General features: G+C 47.9%; 1 protein-coding gene across 1 annotated transcript in view; it reads right to left on the bottom strand.

Annotated features, from left to right (window-relative positions):
* PIGU (phosphatidylinositol glycan anchor biosynthesis class U) overlaps positions 1–23,587 on the bottom strand; it is a 100,471-nt gene that overhangs the window by 6,716 nt on the left and 70,168 nt on the right. Inside the window, exons 8-11 of the mRNA XM_055435928.2 lie at positions 22,612–22,766; positions 19,623–19,766; positions 15,787–15,911; positions 8,863–9,005 (exon numbers count right to left, since the gene is read on the bottom strand). Of these exons, the coding sequence (XP_055291903.1) occupies positions 8,863–9,005; positions 15,787–15,911; positions 19,623–19,766; positions 22,612–22,766 (567 nt within the window). The remainder of the gene's footprint in view (positions 1–8,862; positions 9,006–15,786; positions 15,912–19,622; positions 19,767–22,611; positions 22,767–23,587) is intronic.

Below are 23,587 nucleotides of genomic sequence, written 5' to 3'. Positions count from 1 at the left end.
ATCTTAGAACAAAGAAACAAAAGGTTCTTCAAGTAACTTGACCAAAGTCGTACAATCAGCAAGTGTCAGAGGCAGGCTCTGAACCCAGACCATCAGGCATCAGACACCACACGCTGACCCACGCTGCTGGAGCCGCTCTGCTCTAACGGAGCAGCCTGTTAAAGCCACCCTCAGCGACCACAGCTGAGCCCCTTGGCCTCACTTGCCATCAACCACCAGGTGCTACCAATTTCCCTCAGAATTCCAACTCAGCCCCATCTTGCTCGAAGTCCTCCCTGATCCTCCTGGCCCCTGAGGGGTCTCACACACACACTCTCTCACTCACTCAGACTCTCTCATACACACACATACACCATGAGAGCCTCTCACTTGCCTGCTCAGAAGCCTCCAGCGCTCCCCTCTCCCTGCGCTGCACCTGTGTGTCCCCGAAGCCCTGAGCACAGCCGGGGCCACATCTTGGTGCATCTGCGCAAGCCCCACCCCTGGGCTGGGATGATCTTTCTCCTAAAAGGCTCCTTCTCATCCCTGGAGAGGCAACGTCTCCATCTCCTACCCCCAGAGTATTCCCCCAGCCCCCACACTCAGTTCCTTGACCCCTGAAGTGAAGTCATGTCTCACTGCCTCCCCCCTAAACAGGGTGGCATCTGCTCCAGCTCTGGGACCCCAGACCCAGCATGTGGCTGGCATCCTGGGAGCGGTTTGTTGATCCCGGTCCCTTGGCACTGCCCCCGTGAGGGCTTAGTCAGACCACATTCCTCTCACTGGCAGCTCTGGGTCATGATGAAGATACAGACAGACAGAGAGACAGTCGTGCTGAGTGGCTTGTAGGATATTAGTTTCTTGACCAGGGATCAAATCCAGGCCCTGGCACTGAAAGCACCAAGTCCTAACCACTGGACCACCAGGGATGTCCTGGAAGATGAAGATTTAATGGGGCAGCTGATAAAAGGTGGCTGAAGACAGAGTGGGTAGATCAGAAGTGATATGAAATGGTCAGAACACGCTCCACTACAGGGTGGGTCCTTTAACAATAAGCACATCAGTGGCTCAGCAGGTAGAGTCTCCTGCAATGCAGGAGACACAGGGAATGCAGGTTCAACTCCTGGGTCGGGAAGATCCCCTGGAAGAGGAAATGGCAACCCACTCCAGTATTCTTGCTGGGAAATCCCATGGGCAGAGGAGCCTGGTGGGCTATAGTCTATGGGGTTGCAAGAATCAGACACGACTGAGCAACTAATACACAAACTCGGGAACTGTCACAATACCCTGCTGCTGCTGCTGAGTCACTTCAGTCGTGTCCGACTCTGAGCAACCCCAGAGACGGCAGCCCACCAGGCTCCCCCGTCCCTGGGATTCTCCAGGCAAGAACACTGGAGTGGGTTGCCATTTCCTTTTCCAATGTGTGAAAGTGAAAAGTGAAAGTGAAGTCATTCAGTCGTGTCCGACCCTCAGCGACCCCATGGACTGCAGCCTTCCAGGCTCCTCTGTCCATGAGATTTTCCAGGCAAGAGTACTGGAGTGGGGTGCCATTGCCTTCTCCCACAATACCCTGGGGCAGGGCTTATAAGCCTCAGAGATGAGCAGACTCAGAGGTTAAGGGTCTTGCCCGGGATCACTGGGGAGTAAGGGACACATTGGGGCTGCAATGTCTATCCTGCCTGAGGCCCAAACCCTAGTCCATCCTGGCCCCCACAACCCTTCTCAGGGGTCTGCACCCACACATGCCAGGTCCTGCTGTGGCCCTGTGCTCACACTTCATATCCACTAGGCCCAGAGCTGTGCTCCCAGTTCACAACTGTGTCACTGAGCCAAGGAGACAGTTTCTTGAGAAAAGACAAAACGAGCATATGAGACATCAGAGTCAGCAATTAAGGCAGCGTGTCTAGAAGCCATGGGGCTCAGGATCGCAGCCATGGCCAGAGCCCTGGGCTGCAGTATCCTGGAGAGGCAGGTAGTGTCATCCCAAGCATGTCCCGATTCCCCAGGTCTCACTCGTGTTGGGGATGCTGACACCTGACAGCCACGACTGGGAGAACTCCTGTGGCTGTCATCACTGGCAGTCACAGGGCCTCAGCCCCCACCCTTGCGGCCTGGGATCTAGGAAACAGGGATTTAATGGGGAGCAAGAAAGGACAAGGGCCGACTTGTGGAGCTGGACGGGGCTTAGGTGTGACTGGCCAACTCAGGCCTGAATGAACAGGCGTGGGAAGAGATGGTGGAGAAATGGCCCCACCCTCTAAAGTTCTAAAGATGCAAAACAGTAGGGAAATCACTGGATCTCAGCCTCAGGGTCGGGAAGGTCACAGAGGTAGATCACAGCTGGTTATGAAGGCAGTTATCATCTAGGCGGCACTTTCCAATTCATCCAAGTTTTCCCCACTCACTTCCATATTCTCCACTCACGACCCCCTTCCAGGCTGGGGACACTGAGGCTACCAGCCGCTCTCACCAGGTCTCACCAGCCCCCTCCCTGAGCTCCAGATTCCAGCTCACACCCCTGATCTCTTCCCTTCCTGGCAGAGGGAGGTTTTCAGAGCACAAGTCTGGTCTCAACTGTCTTCACTTCAGACCGACAGCTCAGCCTGGTCCTCAGCATAACTTGTGGCTCTGACCACGGCTGTCGTGAAACGGCCTCATTCCCTATCAGGTGGCACGTGCTGGTCCTACAGAACTGCATTCCACACCAGCTCCCTCACGGGCTCTCACCCCAGGCCTCACCTCCCAGAACCTGGTTTGAACCTGGCACGTCCTGCAGGACTCCACTTAGAGGCGTCCTCCCCGCAGAAGCGTCCTTAACCAGCAGCTCTGAGCTCCCCAGGCCGCGTCTACCCTATTCAGAGCACAGTCACCCTGCCCTGGCCCCGCCCATTTCCTTTTCTTTCTCTCCCACAAGACAGCAGAGTTTCTGGGAAGCAGGGCTGTGTCTCACATACCCCTAGCAGAGTGCCTGGCACCTAGTTAATATTTACAAATCAATCAACTAGGCACGAAGTTATGTGACTTGCCCAGGGCCGGTGAGCTGGGCAGGGAGGGGGCTGGGACGCACTGTGGAGCTCCTGTTAGCCTTGACACCCCTGTACTCAGTCTGGGCTTCTTCTGTCTCTCTGGTTGTGTGGGTAAGAGAGAGAGGGGGAAAGGGCCTGTGAAAGACAAGTCTGGGATGCCGAGTGCTAAGTCTGAGGATGGGAGGGACAAAAGAATGAGCTAAGACGCTGACAAAATGCCACCAGCTGAGGAAAGAGGGCACCCATGCACAAGCAGCTGGACAAGGACAAGGGCTCCAGCCTGGGCCACTGGCATCCCATGTCAGGAGGAGCAGATCTTCCAGCCAGGGCCATATATAACCACAAGAATGAACCTGACAGTCCCCTGTCTGTCCATAACTAGTGACCTGCACAACCCGTCCCCACACTTTTTCTCACTGGGGAGGCAGGCTCCCTTCCCCAGAAGGACACACAGGACTGAATGAGCTTCTGCATGTGTGAACAAGGAAAGATCATGGAGATGTTTCATTAAAAAGAAAAAAAAAAAGTCATACTTTCATCATACTGCCAACAATAAAACACACACACAAATAAAACTCCTCCACGAGCAGATGAGGTCATGTCAACACACAGGGAAAGGTCCAGGAGGCTGGACAAGCATGTGATCCAGAAGATTAAAGGGATTACTTGGGCTTGCTCCCCAGTAAGCATGAGCCACTGTTAATCATAACTCCAGGGGAAGATTTCCTTATGTTACCTGTTTTTAAGTTGAATTAGGGGAAGTGGGACACCTTACCTTTCTCTTAAAACAGCTAAATTTAAACATTCCTTTTTGTTTACATGTAATACTTTGTCCACCTCATGCGAAGAGTTGACTCATTGGAAAAGACTCTGATGCTGGGAGGGATTGGGGGCAGAAGGAGAAGGGGACGACAGAGGATGAGATGGCGGGATGGCATCACTGACTCTATGGACATGAGTCTGAGTGAACTCCGGGAGTTGGTGATGGACAGGGAGGCCTGGCGTGCTGTGATTCATGGGATCGCAAAGAGTTGGACACAACTGAGCGACTGAATTGAACTGAATCTGGCTCAGCGGTAAAGAATCCGCCTGCCAATGCAGAAGACTCGGGCTTGATCCCTGGGTCAGGAAGATCCCATGGAGAAGGAAACAGCAACCCACTCCTGTATTCTTGCCTCGGAAATCCCATGGATAGAGGAGCCTGGTAGGAGACAGTCTGTGGAGTTGTAAAAGAGTCGAACATGACTGAAGCGACTAAACAACAAATCCTAGATGACAACATTATCCTTCTGCTCGTCTCTGAATTGTAGAAAAAAAGTTTTTGTTTTTTTTTTAAAAAAAAAGAGAGAAAGCAGATTGCTCTCTTTCCCTTAGTTTCTAGGTCTGAGTGCTTCCTAAGGAATTTGCTCTGGGTATTTGAAGAGCACCTTGCTCATCCTAGCTCCCATGTCAACATGTGTCAACATACAAATCCTCTCACCCTACCCCACCAGAGGTGAGGTTATCACCTGCGACCAGGAGGTCACTTGCTGAAGGTCATACAGTGGCAGAGTGGGGGGACCTCAGTCAATCTATCCATCTAATCCCTCCTTCTCTGACACGTGTACATGTAAGACACAGACATACCTCTTACGTACCAATGGATGGTTTCCTGTTGTCATTTCCTGGTTACTGCCTCTCAGGCACAATTATAATCAGTAAATGATCTGTGCCACAGGCTAAAAAATACTTCATGGCCCTGAGGAAAGGATGGGGCCTAAGTCACTAGTTTACCTGCTGGTATCATTAATAATTACTGATGACTCGTTCTATTATGAAACACGGAACTGACCAACTCAAACAGAGCAGGATTTAAAATCTTCAGGCCGAGATGCGCTCTAGATTCAGCTCCAGACTCAGCAGTGATGGGCCGGACACCAGCTGAAAATCTGTACTCATCTGGTTCCCAGGACAGCTTTGCTCTCTCTTGCCCAGGGAGGGGAAAATAAAGACCAGGTGACGATCAGGCACTGCTGCAGGTAGAAGAGCTGGGAAGAGCAGGCTGAGGGACTGAGGACACCTTCCGAATGCCACACAGCTCACCAGAAGCACTAACTGTAGGTCAGACGGAGGCTGCACTGGCTAGGGCTGTGGACTACATGAAGGGGCTTCACCAGCCATTGAGACCAGGATCCGGCAAGAGCGGGACAGAGCTGCCACCCCTTGACCTTAGCCAGTAGGGGTGACCTGGCCCCCACTCTGCCCACCTCCCCTTCCTGTGAGTCTGGAAGGCCCAGCCCCTACTCTTGTCCCCTAAGGCTTTCCCTGACCACTCAATAGGAGAGTTGATCCTGCTCTCTTTGGATTCCTACAGTGGTTATGCTCTGCACATGTGGCCATTAATCACATGATGTTCTCCCTGGCTCTCTTCGGTTCATTCAATCATTCCACAAATATCTGCTAAACAACTGCCCCGTGCCAAGCACTGACTGGGAGGCTGGGGACCCTGCAGTGGGTAGGAGGTAGATTTCTGCTTTTGTGAAGCTCACAGGCTGGCAGGGGAGGCAGAGAGAGAAGCAGGTAAATTATGCAGAGTTATAAATTGGGTAAGTGCTATGAAGGAAACACACAGAATGCCAAGACAGAGACTGTGGGGCAGGGAAACCTCACAGAAGATCTCTCTGGGGAGGTGACATTTAACTGCTACGAACTTCTCAATGTCCATTTGTACTTTGCAGCTCCCAACAGGCTGGAGGACAGGGGAAGCAGACCCTCACAACAAGGGGTGCTCTTGTAGCTCAGTTCATGCTCTGGGACAAGGATGTGACTCTAAGGACTGCCTTGGTGAGTAAGTGCCCCCTCTGACACTCCTCTTGAGTGATCCGGTGGCGGCAGCAACAACAAAGCCCAAAGCCAGCAGTCCCAGGAAGCATTTGACCCAACAGTCCTGTCTTTGGCTCAGAGCACAAAGCCCAGACCAAGGAGGTTGACGAAACAGGCATGCTGGATGCCTGAACAAACGGCCAGCTTCCAGACACCTGGCCCACTGCCAGGAGGCCTGGAGGCTGGCATGACCTGTCTGAAGGGCAACTTGGCAAAATCTGCCAAAACATACAATGCTTAGGCCCTCTGACCCAGTAAATCCCATCACCTGGAATCTATCCTAGAAAATACTGGCATGTGTGCACAAGAGTATGTGAGGAGATACGCAGGGTTCTTCCATTTATAACATCAAATCACCAGAAGCAATGTCAATGTCCATCAGAGTGGCCTACCGGTTACAGAAATTACAGGACATCCTGCCACAGAATGGGTATCACGGAGCAGTTAAAAAAAAAAAAAAAAAGTGATCTCAAGGTTAAAGTATTAAGTGGAAAAACAGCCAGTTAAAAACAGTACTCAGCGTGGGATGTCTTTATGTTTGCATGTGGACTTAGAGCTATAAGTCTCTTAACACACAGAGGAAGCTTACAAAGACACACATCAAACTGATTCTAACAATCACATCTGCCACAGGGAAAGAAGAGATGCAGGCTTACTTTACATCTCATATACTTCTATTTTGTCTTCTCTTCCCCGGCAGTAATAAACTCACTCATATGATTAAAAATGCATTTTAAAGAGTTTGTTTTTTTTTTTTAAGATAAAGTTCAATGCCAAGAGATCAACCTAGTGTTTCGCCATAGCTCAGCCTCTAACGCTCTCCATCCAACTGGCCTTCGTTCCTGCCTCTAACCACTTCCTCCTTTTTCCAACAGTTCAGTTTCTCCTGGCTTTGTGGCACCTGACAACTTGTAGACATTTCCCATAACATTTTCAGACACTGTTTCTCATAAAGACAGCCACAGGACAGAAAGCTGTTATCTGGAAAGTTCCATGGATACTTCATAACCACTGCAACTGTATTCCTGACCCACAGTGACCTGACGACCTGACAACAAGCTGTGGACTATTTCAGTGGAGCTTGCCAAGCCCCCCAGAGGCCCAGGGCAGGCCCCATGCCAGTCATCGCTTTCAAAGGGAAAGGAAGGGGATTTTAGTAAGACTGAAGAGCCAGAACAACTTTTTGGTTTCTTCAAGGTACTTCAAGAAATTTTCAGCCTGCAGATTTCTGTTTGTGTGGACAGAAGCAGGAGGTAACCTGTGAGTGTGACAGGCAGAACAGACCCCCTGGCTTGCTCCCATCCAGCCTACAGGGCTCTCCGTCTCTCTTCCTGCTGTGCACAAACTAAGATAAATAGCCGGGCTGGACATGAGTTGTCCAGAAACGTCCATGCAGGAAATACCAGACCCATCACTCACTGCAAGAGCCCTAACTCCTTTCTTCTTTCCCAGCAGCTAACCTTGGAGGCAAAAAGTCTCTGTGGGGATTATTCACTGGCATCACTGGTCTCTCTAGCGAGCTGTGCTTCCCATTCGTCCATTATGCACAGGAAATGCCAGGCTGTGCCAATGGCAATTGAAATGGTGAACGGCACAAGTGATTCTCATAAGACCTCGACAATTAGGACACAGCTGACCTGAGGGAACACAGCATGGTGAATGAGGGGCCCTCAGAGAAGTGTGCTAGACAACATGCAGCAGAATCACTGAAGAACTTGTTAAAAATACAAAATCCAAGGACCTCCCTGGCAGTCTGGTGGCTAAGACTCCACACTCCCAATCAATGTAAGGGGCCTAGGTTCGATCCCTGATCAGGGAACTAGATCCTGAGTGTCGCAACTAAAGATCCCGGTGCAGCCAAATAAAGAAATGTTTTTTAAAAATACAAAATCCAATCAACACCTCTGGGAGTGGGATCAGGGAATCTGCTTCAAAAAAATCAAAGCCATGTAATTGTGACAGCTGTAACATAACCACAGGACTTAAAAACACCTTAACAAGGAATCTGCATTTTTTTAACAAGCTTCCCACAATGATTCTGATGCAGAGAACCACTGCTCCATGGCCCCAAGGGAGTGGCTGTCCCCAGGCTGGAGGAAGGTAGGAGTTCCATGTGGGTCTTTCTTATTCTAGGATGCCTCTCGACCTCCTCTCTGGCTAAACTACTTCTCTCCTAAGGACTCTGCCTTTGCTCCTACTGCTCCAAAGTCCGCAAAGTCTCCCTTCCCCATCCTCACAAACCACTCTCACTCTGGGGGCCGCAGTCCAGGAAGTCATGGAAAGCAGAGTGTAGGGGAAGAGCAAACTAGCCAAGATGGTGTCGTCAGGCTCTCTCACCCCACGGTCTCTCGCTCTTGCCCCACGTTTTGTAAATAATGACGATGTAACACCTGAGATCACTTAGAGCCCTGCTCATGTGTACTCGGGTGGCCATGGGCTTCTTCTGTAAGTACACATAAGCTCCACCTGGAAAGCCAGGGGGTTATGTGATGTTATGGCTGCTGCTGTGTCTGCTGCACCAGCCAGAAGAGAATGAACGTGTCTGTAGTTCCTATGGCTCCTCGCGTCTTCCAGCCTCTTAGCTTGCGCCTTGCCTACCCTGGGTTCAACGGATAGTGCGCACAGTGAGATACAGCGAGGCAACTGGTGCCGTGAACAGGATCGGCAATACACCAAGCCTTCCCCAAACTTGGTTCCTGGCTCCTCCAATGACCTTGGGCAACTGACAACCTCTGTGAGCCCTGGTTTCCATTTGTAAAATAGGGATCACAGTCTCACAGGCTTAATGTGAGAATTCAATGCAATAAACATTAGCCAAGTTCAGTTTCCCCCACTGCTCTTACTGCCCTACCTTCGCTACAGAACCTCGAGCTACTTGAGGGGAAGAACTGATCCTCATTCACGTCCAAACACCTGTTGGCAGAACCCAGGGCCCAGGTGGAACGTCTGAGGCTGCAAAATGAATCCCTGTTGCTGGGCTGTCCTTGACTCTTACCTGCCCAATGTTGAAGGTCAGTGTGATGGCATAAAAGAAGTTGGAGTTGGCACTTCCTGCGTAAATCCAGAGATGCCACAGGACAGGGAAGAGCAGGGAGCAGATGATGATGATACAGGCGAGGACAAATACGTTTCGCAGAACTGCAAAGAAGATGGTCACCATTAGCAGGAGTGCAAAGACACACGGTCACCATTAGCCTGGCGCTGACTCTCTGGGTCCCTTGCGGTGATGGCACCACAGCACAGAGAGGCGCAGGAAAAAGCTTGGTGGAACTCAAAGGCAGAACGCTTCCCCACCCCAACACACACACACACACTCAGATGCCCACACACACACGACACAACCTCAGACCCTTGGCAATGGCTCCTTCCACCTCCTTCCATGGGAGGTACTAGACTTGGACTCTACCTCCGGCTAGTCAGTAATGCTGTGAATGCCTCTGGGCACTGCAAGGGGCGGGGGAACTTTAAACCCCCAATCCCAGGGTGTCCATGAGTAACTCCTTTCCTGGCCCCAAGCAGGATGCTTTCTGACCTCTGTGGACCATAGATATGAATGGCAGCATGAACCCCTCAGTGTCCCTAGGGTGCCACAGCCCAGGTCTTAGGAAACACATTTTCCATTCTCCTCAGTTCATATCTTAGGTCCCCTGCCTTGCTTTTCAAATGTCCCTCACTCTTCCCTAGATGATCTCTTTTTGATACCCTCCCTCTTTACCAACATCCCCCCACTCCCTGAGGGAACGTAGAATCTCACCAGGGAGAAGCTCCCCTGAAGCCCCTGGGAGGACCGGCTACACACAGTGGTCTGTGGGCAGGCCGGCAGGCAGAGTTCCACTGGGGGAAAGGCAGCCTGATAGTGGGGCACAGACCTCAGAGAGACCTTGGTTAACATTCCTAGGGACTTTCCTGGTGGTCCAGTGGTTAAGAATATGCCCTGCAATTCAGGGAATGCATGTTCACTCCATGGTCGGGGAACTAGGATCCCACATGCCACAGAGCAACCAAGCCCGCGCACTGCTTTTAGAAGCCCCCCATGCACCGCATGAAGATCCGGCAAGCTGTAGTGAGACCCGATGAAGCCAAATAATTTTTTAAAAAGTTCCTGCTCTGCCAGCAAGTTTCTCAGAATCTCAGCTTCCCCATCTCTAAAATAGGGCTAAAATGCCTACTTCATGGAGTGTTCCATGAATTAAACAAGTTGTGGAAAAGCTAGCAAGGATGTATTACTGTGTGTTTTCTATTGCTATGGTAACAAATGATCACAAACTTAGTGGCTTAAACAATATAATGCATTGTCTTACAGTCCAGGAGGACGGAAGTCCACAGGCTCTGGTGGCTCTAGGGGAGAGTCCACTTGCTGGCCTTTGCGGGACCTGGAGGCTGCCGGCAGTTGTGGCTCAGGACTCCCATCTTCAACCAGCAAAGTCAGATTGAGTCCTTCTCATGTCCTATCGTTATGACCTTCTCTTCTGCCTCCCTCTTCCACTTTTTTTTCTTAATGGACTTTATAGTTTTTAGAGCAGTTTTAGGTTCACAGCGAAGCTGAGTGGTACATAGAGACTGCCCATGTACCCTGCTGCCTCTACTTCTGCTCTTAAGGGCACTTGTGATTATACTGGGCCCACCTGGATAATCTAGGATACTCTCCCCATCTGAAGGCCATCTGTCATGTAAGGTGATCTAGTCACAGGTTCTGGGGATGATGAGGTGACATATTTGTCGGGAGCAAGTAGGGGGTGTTATTCTGCCTAACACAGGGGTCTCCAGACTCTGGGATCTAATGCCTGATGAGTTGAGGTGGAGCTGATATAATAAAGTGCAAAATAATGTAATGCATTATTATATATAATATATATATAACATGTTTATATAGTTTGTAATTTATATATTCTATATTACATATAGAATATATCTTATATATTCTATATTATATTATATAACCCAAACCATCCCTCCCCACCCCATCTATGGAAAAATTGTCTTCCATGAAACCAGTCCCTAGTGCCAAAAAGGTTGGGGGCCACTGACCTACCAATGTGATTTTTCCCCCCTTTTAATTCAACAGGGGATATTTGACAGTAGGATTATATGCTATTTTGTTTCTTTATATTTTATTGTATTTTTAAATAAAATAATAAATATCATTTAAAATTAATTAGAAGAATACCTTAAAAAAAAAAAACTGAGCGATTAATAAAAGCTTAAGTCTGATTCTCAGCAGGCACTCAGTCAATAGAGGATCCCCTCCCCTCTCTGATCCTGACCTTCAGGAAATCCCTTCTCCAAAGTCAGAGTTCAGAGATTTTTAAGAGATGGGGAAACTCCTGCACCTTATGGCCTCTTATCTCAGCTGTACAACGACTTGGATGAAATGCTATACTGGGGGTTCAGGCATTGGAAAAGGGATTGGATTACAGCCAAGGTTCTCAATTCCGGTTGTAAAATGAACTCACCTGGGGAGCCCCACCCCCACTACGTGAATCAGTCTATAGGGGTGGGGCCCAGGCATCCATATTGATTTCTAAAAGCTCCCCTGGTGATTCCAATATGCAGCCAAATCTGTGAACCACTGGGTCACAGTGGGAGATCTTTGCCCAATACAGGCCCATGCTGGTCTGCAGCAGAGACTTCACTGGTCAGTGTCACAGTGAGAATAACCAGGCCAAGGTAGTTCAGAGATCTTGTTAGAGCTGAACGTTTTCAACTTAAGCTTCATTCTTTATTGAGTAATTACAGGTGTCTTGCTGCTGGCTGCTGTTGTTAAAAAGTCCTTTCTTTTATAAAATCAAGACAAGTAACAAGCAGTTGACTGTTTTAGTGTCTTCAGTAAAATAAAAAGTTGGGAACTCTGTCACCAGGATTTTTTTTGAAATGCTAGTAGTCCCTGAAATCCCATGATTTGGAAACACTGGCTTGGAGGGCTTGCAAGGTGCTCTCTTCTGATCTGAAATTTCCACACTTCTGGATTTTCAAAGCTGAGAGGTGAAAGCCTTGACTCAAGCCTCTCGGAGTACTCTCAGAGGCCTCAAGTCTTGCTCCCAGAAACAGAAGTCTGGGGAGAAAGATGTCTGCACTGAAAGTTATTATTAAACAAAGTTACAACTTCAAGAAAAGAGATTAAGTGAGTGAAGGTCACCCGGTTGTGTCCGACTCTTTTGCGATCCCATGGACTATACAGTCCATGGAATTCTCCAGGCCAGAATACTAGAGTGGGGAGCCTTTCCCTTCTCCAGGGGATCTTCCCAACACAGGGATTGAACCCAGGTGTCCAGCATTGCAGGCGGATTCTTTACCAGCTGAGCCTGGTAAAGGGAAGCCCAGGACACGTCTATTTACCATTCCTCCACTTCATCACTATTTACATACTTTTCTCAATGGTTCTTTCTTTAAAACAAAACAAAACACTCCTAATACTTTCCGAGTTTTTTTTTTTTTTTTAATTATTTCTTCCTCTGCATTGGGTCTTCACTGCAGCAAATAGGTTTCTCTATAGTTGAGGTGCTTGGGCTCAGTAGGGCCACATACCTTGGGCCCGAGGTATGTGGATCCTAGTTCCCCTACCAAGGATCAAACCTCTGTCCCTTGCACTAGAAGCTGGATTCATAGCTAGTGGATCACTAGGGAAGTCCTTCAGTGGTTCTTTCTGATTTCTGGGTAATTATTTTGCTGAAAAGAATACACAGTATTCCTAAAATAAAACTCCTGTGGTCTGACAGTCCAGGTGGGTCTCTGCACCATGTCTCCCGTCACTCTGTATTTTAGAATGGGTGACAAGGAGGTGACCAAGTGCGGAGACTGAGAGAGGTTCACACGCACCTCCCGGGGGCAATCACAAAAAGCTGTGACAATGTTTTCCCTGTGCCCTGAGGAACTGTCACCACATCCAGTTGGCTTCTGGCCTGTGGTGACCTTTGCAGGACTGCAGAGCTGCTACTTACTCTTGCTGGCTGACCGGCCTGAGGATTCCAGCTATATGCCAGCGCAGATGGAGCCAGGGACCTGGGGCACAGCACGGCCTGTTCCAGCACCACAATGAGTCGGAGATGTCAGAGGTGACCAGGTGACCCTTCATCCGCCGTGCTGGGCCAGATGGAATCAGATTTCCCCCAAGTTCCCTGGGTGACTTCCTCGGATCTCTGGCTCCATCGCTGACAAACTGAAACCTCAGGCAAGTCACTTTCCCTCTCTGAGCCTCAGGCATTGAGAAATAAAATTCCACTGGAAGAATCCAGTCCCATCAGGAGGGACACAGAAGGGATTTAGGGACTTCAAAGGTCATGGTGCTGTTTCTTTTCTTAAACTAGGTGCTGGGCACATGGAAATTTATTGTATTTTTAAATAACAAATGCATATTTTAAAATCAATATTCCTTTATCTGTATATAATAATTAATACAAAAAAAGAAAAAATGAAGGACACACACACACACAATATCCAGCCCTTTGGTAACTGGCTCTTTGAGCTCTACCACTGCAGGCTGGCATGGTCCCTGCCAGCAGGCTGTTCCCTAACACCACGCTTGTGCATCTGTGTGACTCATCCTGGCCCCAAGCTCCGCAGAGTCCCAGCATCTGGGACCTGTACTCGGGGGAGGGCCCACATGCCTCTCCTCCCCACTGAGCAGGATAGGAAAACAAAACGGCGAATGTGCAAGCAGGCATGCTGACACTGGTAACTCATGTCTAAACTGAATTCTTAAATACATTAGAAGTCTAAGTATATTCAACCTAGGTGTAAAGACCTCACAAGGTCTCCACTCGCACATCCACACGACCAGGTTGAAGATGCCCTGGACAACAGAATGACTCATAGTTATCTTGCTCCAAACAGACACGCCAAGTCTGAGCATTCTCTGCTACAGGAGCTGTGCCTGGCAGCCAACGCTGTCTGCGGGCCCTTCAGACAAGCTCAACTTGCCCAGTGAGCCAACAACAGCATCTATTAGCTCATCCAGGTTTCCGGAAACCCCATCCTTATTTTTTGTGCCTCATCACCCCAGAGGGCATAAAATAGTTCAAGTTTTGAAAAATATGTTTATTTCAATGACTCTGAGTGACTCTGGTTATCAAGCTTGAAGCTTTGATCATGAAACTATGCAGGAGACCTCCCTGTGTAATTAATACTACTAATAATAACAGAGGGGCTATTTACATTTATTCTTTCTCAGACCTCAAACACCCCTGAAAGATATTCTGACAGATGAAAAAATGGGAGACTCAGAAAGGTTAAACGACTTGCTAGTAATGGGAAAGCCAGAATTCAGACTCAAGATTGTCTGGCTCCAGACTCTGTTGAGCAATATGGGATGAGAGATCTCACCTGAGGGAGATACCCGCTGTGGGAGAGACTGCCAGAGCAACTCCATCTTAGGGGAAAGGGGACCAACGTCCCCCACACTCACCCCATCACAAATTAGGGTATGTTCACATGTCCTGTGCCTTTGGGACTTGTCAAGGGGCCCCAGGCTGACTCTGAGACCCCTCTACTGGGTGATTCTTGTCTGTTCAATGAGGATGCCACAAGCAGAAGATGCTACTTCCTGCTTCTGATCTGCTCGACTGGTCCTTGCCCCACCTGGAGGAGTGGTCCTTCTTGTCCTGCCCACTCACCTGTTTGCCTTAGCTCAGAGGCCCACTCCTACAGACAGGTTTCTTTCCAGCAGATGGTCAGTTTCACTTCCCGGTTGATACTCAGCAGCCCCAAAACAACAATAAAGACATTTCCTCTGAAGCCTGTCCTCCCCAGGTTTATTGCTGTGCAAGGAAAGTTCTGCAGTTCCCTTCCTGTTTTAGAGAATCAGGTGGTGCTGGGCCACTGGCACTGCCTCTTTATTAGGGAGGTCCAAAAATCCCATCCACAGAGATTCGGATTGACATATACACAACACTACCATATATAAAATAGATAACTAAGAAGGACCTACTGTATAGAACAGGGAGCTCTCTAATAGCCTGTATAGGAAAAGAATCTAAAAAAGGAGTGGATGTATGTATATGTATAATTGATCCACTTTGCTATATACCTGAAACTAACACAACATTATAAATCAACTAAACTCCAATAAAAACTATTAAAAAAAAAACCCATCCACAAACATTTGAACATTTGTTATGTTGTTCTGTGTGTCATCAGGTGTAATCCTGGATGCTGGGGACACAGAGGTGAGTGAGTCATGAGGCTACTCTTAGGGAGCCCACAAACAGTGTAAAGAACCCAGAGGACACAGAGCCTGACTCAGGGCAATAGCAGGAAATACTAGAAAGAACAACGAGATCAGCACTAGGCCGACTTCGGAGGAAGAGCTTGAGCGGGTCTTCACAGCAGGCAGGAAGTCTATGGTTGCCTGTTTATTTTCTACGGTGCAGCACGGGGAAATGGTTCAAAGCCGACAGCCACTAGCCATGTGTGGCTTCTTTAAATTAGATTAAAAATTCAGCTCCCCAGTCACACTCGTCGTTACTCTATTGGACTGGGCAGATATAGGGCATGTCTATCATCACAGAAAGCCCTACTGGGCAGTGCTGGCTGGAGGCTCCTGCATTTGGATGCCAATGCCAGCCCTTCTACTTACCAGTCTTGCGCCCTTGAACGGGCGACTCTTTCTGTACTCTAGTTTTCTCGTCTGCAAACAGGGATATTTTTCCTCAAAGTCTGGTGTGAAGATAAAATGAGCTGATGCACGTAAGATTCTTAGAACCACAGCGACCAGGTACACAGTCAGCGCTCAATAAATGTTGGTTATTTTTATTATTACCACTTGTGTGTAGCACCAAGGGGCAGATATTGTGCTTCATGTCACTGCTGGCACAACAGGTGCCCAAAAAATGCCTGTCCATTCCTAATCACCCCCACCGGCTGTTTTCATCCGGGGCGAGGTGACACAAACCTGTGCCAGAGGGTGCGAGGTGTGGGTACTCACATCTGTAGAGATGGTTCCACACAGGGAAGAAGGCCATGTAGAGGGCCACGTCCCCCACCGTCGGGTAGGACTTGAAGATGGCGATGATGGCGATCTGGATGAACATGAAGAAGATAGGGTGCTCCCTAGGGTGAGGCGGGGCAGACAGAGAGAGAGGGGGAGGTCAGTCAGGGACCAGGCCCACCCCAGAGTCTCCTCACCCCAGCCCTGAAACCCAAATACACTCTCCAGGGGACTTTACACAGGGCAGGCTCCACCACCCACAAAACACAGGGCCAGGCCCAGCAGCAGGGAAAAAAACTGCAGGGACCCAAAGATGCCCACAAGTAGTGAGAAGAACCCAGCACATATTAGAGTCCCAGCCCACAGAGACACTTCCCATCAACCCCCACCCCCTGCAGCTCCGGGCCTTCCCCCAGGAGCCCAGAGGAGGAAAACAAATGAAGTCAGCGGCCTCTATTACTGGGTTTAAATGACTGCTTGTCAGAGTAATTAGGCAGCACCCTTGCCAGAGGCCCCTGACACTGGACCCAGGCAGGAAGTACCTCCTGGCTGATGCTTGTCTTCTCTGCCAACAGGGTCAGTGGGGACTACAGATCTTTAGCTCTGATGAGCTCCTTTCCTGAAATGGCTGCATGCAGCTTTATGCTCTTAAGGGCTGGAACTGGGGAATTTTCTGGTGGTCCAGTGCTAAGGCTCTGTGCTCCCAATATGGGGGGCCTGGGTTTGACCTCTGGTCAGGAAACGATCCCACAAGCCACAACTAAGACCTAATGCAGCCAAACAAATAAAAATGAACTTTAATGGGGGAGGGAGGGGCTGGAACTGGAGTCTAGTTACCTTAAACTAGTAAGACTAGCTACCGTTTCCTGAACCTTCACTTGTGCACAGTTCTGTGGTAGGGATCTTTTCCTGCATCATTACACATGATCCTCACTACCTCCCACCTGGAAGGAGGCAATGCTGTCACTGCACTTTGTGGATGAGGAAATCAGGTTCGGAGAACATAACAGAGTTCGAAAGTGATAGAGTGGCTTGTCTCCAGAGCGCCTAAGCACCGCCAGTGCTATTCTCCCGAGTGCCCAGCAGGACCACAGCTCTGATCAGGAAGGCTGAGACAGAACTCAGCCTCCAGTGCTCCTCCAAGAGCTGACTGAGTGCAGAAGAGAATCTTCCAGGAAGAAGCCAGATGTGCATCCTCCTCAGGTCTGAACAATGTGTACATGGCCTACTTTCGCACAGGACCCAGAAGGGTGTCTTCAGGTCAATGGCATTCTTGTGGCATTCCTGCCTTGTAGGTCAAAGGTCAGGTCACTCAATGGATGAAAATCTGAGATGTGGAGACAAATTTGTACACACCCAAATACTACTATGAGGCAAATGACTCAGAAACTCAGCTAAAAAGTTTCTGAGTCAAAGTTTCTGACCGCAAACTCACGCAGTCCTGTAAGCTCTAGGAAGGGTCTGCCTATCTCAATAAGCATTTTCCTAAGGCTCATCCAAGTCATTTGTTTGGGCTTTTTAGGTAGCTGGTAGCAGCTGCACCATTCCCAGGAAAAAGCTAGTGACAAGGTGGTACCAAAACACATGGTGAATGTATGGCTGAGTCCCTTTGCTGTTCACCTGAAACTATCGCAAAATTGTTAACTGGCTCTACTCCAACACCAAATAAAGAGTTTCTTTAAAAAAAAAAAAAACAAAGCCACACAACATTGAGACTTCCCTGGTGGCTCAGTGGTAAAGAATCCACCTGGCAACACAGGGGACAGGGGTTCAATCCCTCGTCTAGGATGATTCCACACGCCGCGGAGCGCCTAAGCCCATGAGACACAACTACTGAGTCCACCCTCTAAAGCCAGAGAGCCACAACTACTGAGGCCCGTGTGCCTGAAGCCTGTGCTCTGCAGCAAGAGAGACCACTGCAATGACAAGCCAGCGCATCGTAACTGGTGTGTAGCTCCTGCTCACACAAATAAAGACAAGCCTGTACAGCGACAGAGACCCAGCAGAGCCAAAAATAATAAATACATAAATGAAATGAAAGTCGCGCAGTTGTGTCCGACTCTTTGCGACCCCATGGACTGTACAGTCCATGGAATTCTCCAGGCCAGAATACTGAAGTGGGTAGCCTTTCCCTTCTCCAGGGGATCTTCCCAACCCAGGGATCGAACCCAGGTCTCCCGCATTGTAGGCAGATTCTTTACCAGCTGAGCCACATAAATATATAAAAACAAATACGGACACCAGAACCTCCTGCAAGAGCCCCTGGGGAGCGGTGACTGGTGGCCCTGTTCTCACAAAGCTGGCACTTCAGGGGCTGGAGTGGAACTCTGTATCCAGACACAGGAAGGCAGCCGAGAGGGAGGTCAGGTATCTTCATACCTTCTATTCCCACAGCTCTGTGGCCCTTGGCGGGGGTTGCGGGGAGGATGTCACAAGATGGTGGTGGTCCCCAGGAGCTATCTGTGGCCTTTCACATGCCGACAATAGAAGGTGCTGGAGAACAGGCTACATAGTGTGAGGAAACGTGTGCTGGGTTCCCTGCTTCTTTCAGCCCAGACCCAGGCCTGACCAGAATGGGGGCAGGACACATGGACCACAGACAGCTGGAGAGCCTGGCTAAGTAAGGCTGCCAGAATTCTGGAGCCTGCCAGGACAAGAAAGAAGGCTTTTTCTGTCAGATACCAAGTCAAGGCTATATCATAAGAAGGGAACATCAGCTCTGAGCTTTACAGAAAGGGAACTGTGTGCCTTGGTTCACTGGCCATGGAAAATGAGTGGAAGGTCAGAGGAAAGAACTCAAGCTCTTGAAATCCAAATCTAGCCCTTCTACCTCCCTGGACCACCCAGCTATATCTGTGCTGATTGGTGCCTGTTTGCCCCTCTCTGAAGCTAGGATAACAGAACCAATTCTGGGAGCTATTTAATACTACATGTGATCTCTCTCAGGAGCTTGGCAAGGTGCAGAGGTCTGAGCATAAATTCTGTAGCCAAATAAACCTGGTAACCCCAGCTCCACTGCTAACTGGCTGTGTGATTCTGGGAAAATCATTTCACCTCCCTGAACAACAATTTACTCGACTAGCAAACGGAGTGACAGTAACATAACGCCTACCTCCAAGAGTTGCTGGAAGGGTTAGGCATGAATATAACTCAAAAAAGTGGGATAGACAACACGTTAGCTCTCTTACTCTGCAGAAGAGTATGCAATAGGCAATCCATTTGAGGGAAGCTGATCAGAGCTGCAGGTGACCAGCCCCCCAACTAATACCTCCTGAGTCCCTTTGGGCAAACTATCACTGGGACGCACCTAGAGAACACCCAGCAAGATCCTCTTTGTCCAAGGATATCGTCCCCGCCTCAATCCTGCTCTTGTCTAAAACAGTGACTAGGGAGGTGAGAGGGAGGTTCAATAGTGAGGGTACATATGTATACCTATGACCGATTAATGTTGATATATGGCAGAAACCAACACAATATCATAAAGCAAATACCTTTCAATTAAAATATATTTTTTAAATGAAAAAATAAATAGAATAAAGTAAATTGTGATAGATATACACACAAACACACAAAACAGTGACTGGGCTCAGCAGCAATGTGGGTTCAAGTGCCCCAAAGTGAGGCCGGGGACAGATGGGGCTCCAAAGCACTGCCCCTATAGCTGGGACCTTGTGTGTCACTCTCCTGCAGGGTACAGTCACTGAAGCAACTCAGGGTGAGGTTCCCTGGGCATAAATGCCTCAAAACCAACAGCAGATGCTCCGAATGAGAAGGACATCTGTAAAGATACAAATGACTCTGGGGACAAAAACTCAGTAGGTCCAATCACTTACTTTAGCTTTATAGCTAAGGGGATGGTGTAGAAGAAGACGTTGATCTGAAACACACACACAAAGAAGAGGCTGAAGTGCTCAAACATCTCTGCAAAAAAGTACCAGAAGAGGCCAATGTTCGGGGTGAGATCTGGAACAGAAAGTCTGGAATGAAGAAAACAAAGGGAGAGAAAAAACAGAGCCAAGTTAGAAACAACCTGCTTTGACCTGCTTTTCTCCTGAAGGTTTTAGTCACTGCTGGGCAGTCAAGGAAGACTCTGTCCACGGAGATCAGGATGTGAGGGGCTCTCTGGGATTAACAAAAACAAGGGGCAGAGACCCAGAGAAAAATAACCCATAAAAAGGATCACCTGCGCCAAACTCTGGCATGCAGCAGAGATCTGAAACAAGGCAGGGATTCATGCTAGAAATCAAAAGACCAGTCCCTTCTTTTCCTGCCCCAGATACGTATGCTCAAAACCAGTAGATACCTAGCACTGTTGCAAAAGAGGAATGGGTTTGAAATAGGTTCCTCTAACCTATTTTGAGCATTCTAAGGATTTGTCTAGGGGAAAAGCTCAAAGATCCTGTTACTGCCCATTCTTTCTCCAGATGCATAGAGCAGGAGCCAGAAGACTGAGTTCCTCACACAGAAGTGAGACTTCTAGGGGTCCAATGAACCACTGCCAGGTTCTAGCAATGATCCCAGACCTTGCTGGAGAAATGGGGTTTAACTGGAAAACTTTTTATCTGGTGATATCAGATAAAGATTGGTTACAATTCTGGCTGTTCTAAAAATCTTACATTAACATTAAAAATATACATATGGGGTTGAAACGGATGTCAATTCAGTTTTAAAAGCACAAGGGAAGCATGGAAAGGAAGACAGAGGCTATGGTTCATGGTCAGCTTTCAGACAAGACCATGGTTCATGGTCAGATTTCACTGAAGAAGGCCTACACCCAGGCAAGTCTTTGCTTCTTGCTGTAACTATATTTCCTTTTCTGTGAAATGAGGTAAAGAACACAATCTGTGCACCAGCAGAAAACTAGGAAAAGTTTTTCATCAGGCATTACAAACTCTTACAGGAGGCAAAGCATGAGAAGTTGAAGGTTATTAAGTCATTGTTAGGCTCAGCCAGGATTTACTACAAATAAGCAGCTCAGAATCCCAAAGGGAAGCCGGCCACAGACCCCTTTCCCACCCTGGGGGTTAAGTGTCCATGACCCTCTGGGCTGTGAGTCCCTTCAGGCCTGAGCAGGTATCCTCCTCAGCAGACCACAGAGAGGATATCTGGAAATATCTGCAGAATTCATCCTGCAAACCCATTTCGATTTTCTCTATAAGTTTGACATATGGAAAGTGTTAAGTCACTCAGTCAAGTCCAACTCTCTGTGACCCCATGGACTGCAGCCCACTCCTCTTCTGTCCATGGAATTCTCCAGGCAAGAATACTGGAGTGGTATTCTTCTTCTCCAGGGGATCCTCCCGATCCAAAGATCAAACCTAGATCTCCTACTTTGTAGGTGGATTCGTTAATATCTGAGCCACCGGGAAGTCCCTTGACATATGGAAGGTGGCTTTATTTTAAAACTGTTGGAGACCCTTTTGCAATAGAGGAATAAATACATCCATTCCTGTTTGAGACTGAATCAAAACCTTCTAGTTTGAGGCTAAGTGCTTTGGATGTTCCCAGAGAGTGTACTTTAATTGACTCAGATTAAACCAGTGGTTCTTAAAGTGTGTTCCTCAGATTGGCAGCATCGTACCACCTGAAAATTTATATATAGAGATATGCAAGTTCTGGAGACCTAACGAGAAGGTAACACTCAAGAAGGCCAGGGGTCTCCAGAGGAAATAGGCTGCAAGTGTCAGACATGTTTTTATTTCTCTCTTAAGTCCATATGTCAGGGGACTTCCCTGGTGGCTCAGATAGTAAAGAATTCACCTCTAAAGTAGGAGACCTAGGTTTGATCTCTGGATCGGGAAGATCCCCTGGAGAAGAATACCACTTCAATATTCTTGCCTGGAGAATTCCATGGACAGAGAAGGGGTGGGCTGCAGTCCATGGGGTCACAGACAGTTGGACATGACTGAGTGACTTAACACTTTCCATATGTCAAACTTTTAGAGAAAATCAAGTGTCAGCTTTTTTTCCCTTCTCTATACAAAATTAAAAGGAAGTTTCTCTTAAAATTCTGTGTTGCCATGACAACACCTGGTTCCACCTGAACTTAACTTTTCTCAAACCTTGAGCTAACCAATGCGTTTTTCTTATGGAAATGTTTTTCTTAAGCTATGTTAATGAACTATGTTACCTTAGACTCTGTCTTCAAGTTGGTTCCGCCTAAGACTCAGAACCAACTTGACAAACCAGTATGTTTTACTCATAAAATTTCTCCTAATCTATGTTAATGAATCTATATATTTACTTGGAAACTTGCCTTTCTTCACGATTCATGTCAATTGTTCTATGGCCCGGGATGACTCACCTGGTGCCAATGTTATCTCAAAATGGATGTTGTCGGTGAGGGGCGTGGTGCCACTCTGAGTTTTGAGGCATCTCCTTTCTCTAATTAACAGCTTGCTGATAGGTATATAACATACTGCTAAAGGCTAGAAGGGGGGCACTCTTTCTGCCCCCTTCTGACGTCTATGTCAGAAGCTTTCTCTATCTCTTTTATACTTTAATAAAACTTTATTACACAAAAGCTCTGAGCAATCAAGCCTTATCACTGGCCCCGGATTGAATTCCTCGCCTCTGGAGGCCAAGAATCTTGACGTCTTTCACGGCTCAGCAACAACCTTTCACTTACCTCAGACTTACTTAATCAGAACCTATGGAGGTGGGGCCCAGCAACCTGGGTGTTCAAGCCCTGTGATTCTGGTGCACACCAATGTGAGGACCACTGCTCTAGATGTTCCGCTCTGCGTGTTCTCCCTCTGATTCCAAATGGAGCTGTGAAAACTAAATCAGCTTCCAGAGTTTTCTAATGGGGGCATTACTTACATGAAGCCATAGACTGCAGGGATGAAATCCCAGGAACTGAGAAGGAAGAAGGAGAGGCAAATGACTACCACTAGACTTCCCATATACATCATGGCATACTCCCAAGAGAAGATCCAAAAGGCTTTGCTCTTCACTTTCACAGGTATGTACTGCCGCTAGGAGAGAAGGCAGAATGGTACACTTAAGGATCTCAAAGACAAAGAGCAGTTATGAGTCAACTTTAAGATCCTTCCAGCAAAAAACCACAGGATACAGAATAGGTGAAAAATCTAAGGACTGAAAAGATATGCTAGGTAAAGTGAACATGTTAGTCACTCAGTCATGTCTGACTCTTGGCAACCCCATGGACTGTAGTCTGCCAGGCTCCTCTGTCCATGGAATTCTCCAGGCAAGAGTACTGGAGTGGGTTGCGATTCCCTTCTCCAGGAGATCTTCCTGAACCTGGGATCGAACCCAGGTTTCCCAACTTACAGGCAGATTCTTTACCATCTGAGCCTATGTAAACACTAACCAAAAGAAAATTAGTTTGGTTATTGTTACCAGATAAAATAGACTTTAACATAAAAAGTATTGTAGAGATAAAGATATTCTATCATGATAAAAGTGTCACCAGAAAGATATTACAGTTCTAAACTTGTATGCACCTAATAACACAATCTTAAAATATATAGAACAAACAAGGACAGAGTTACAGAGGAAAAATACACAAATCCACCATCAGTGGATAACTGGTAGATCTAATAGACAAAAATCATAATGAAATAGAAATATGAATAGCACACTTCATGAACTTGTTCACCTAAGATCTTACAAAACAAATTTATAATTCCATACATCGAGTCATATTTACAGTATTCTATTTATCAGAAGCAAGTCACTGGTTTTGATCATACTCAAAGGGATTGTGATTAACGTTAGCATGTAGAGATCATGGAGGGCACATTAAGATTATGTCCACCACAGTTGATTTGACACC

This window comes from Moschus berezovskii, chromosome 15 (genome assembly GCF_049115385.1).
Source record: "Moschus berezovskii isolate FMDL1 chromosome 15, NW_MosBer_1.0, whole genome shotgun sequence".
NCBI lineage: Eukaryota > Metazoa > Chordata > Mammalia > Artiodactyla > Moschidae > Moschus > Moschus berezovskii.
Note: the sequence above shows the minus strand (reverse complement) of the source record. Positions and strands in the feature narration are given on the sequence as shown.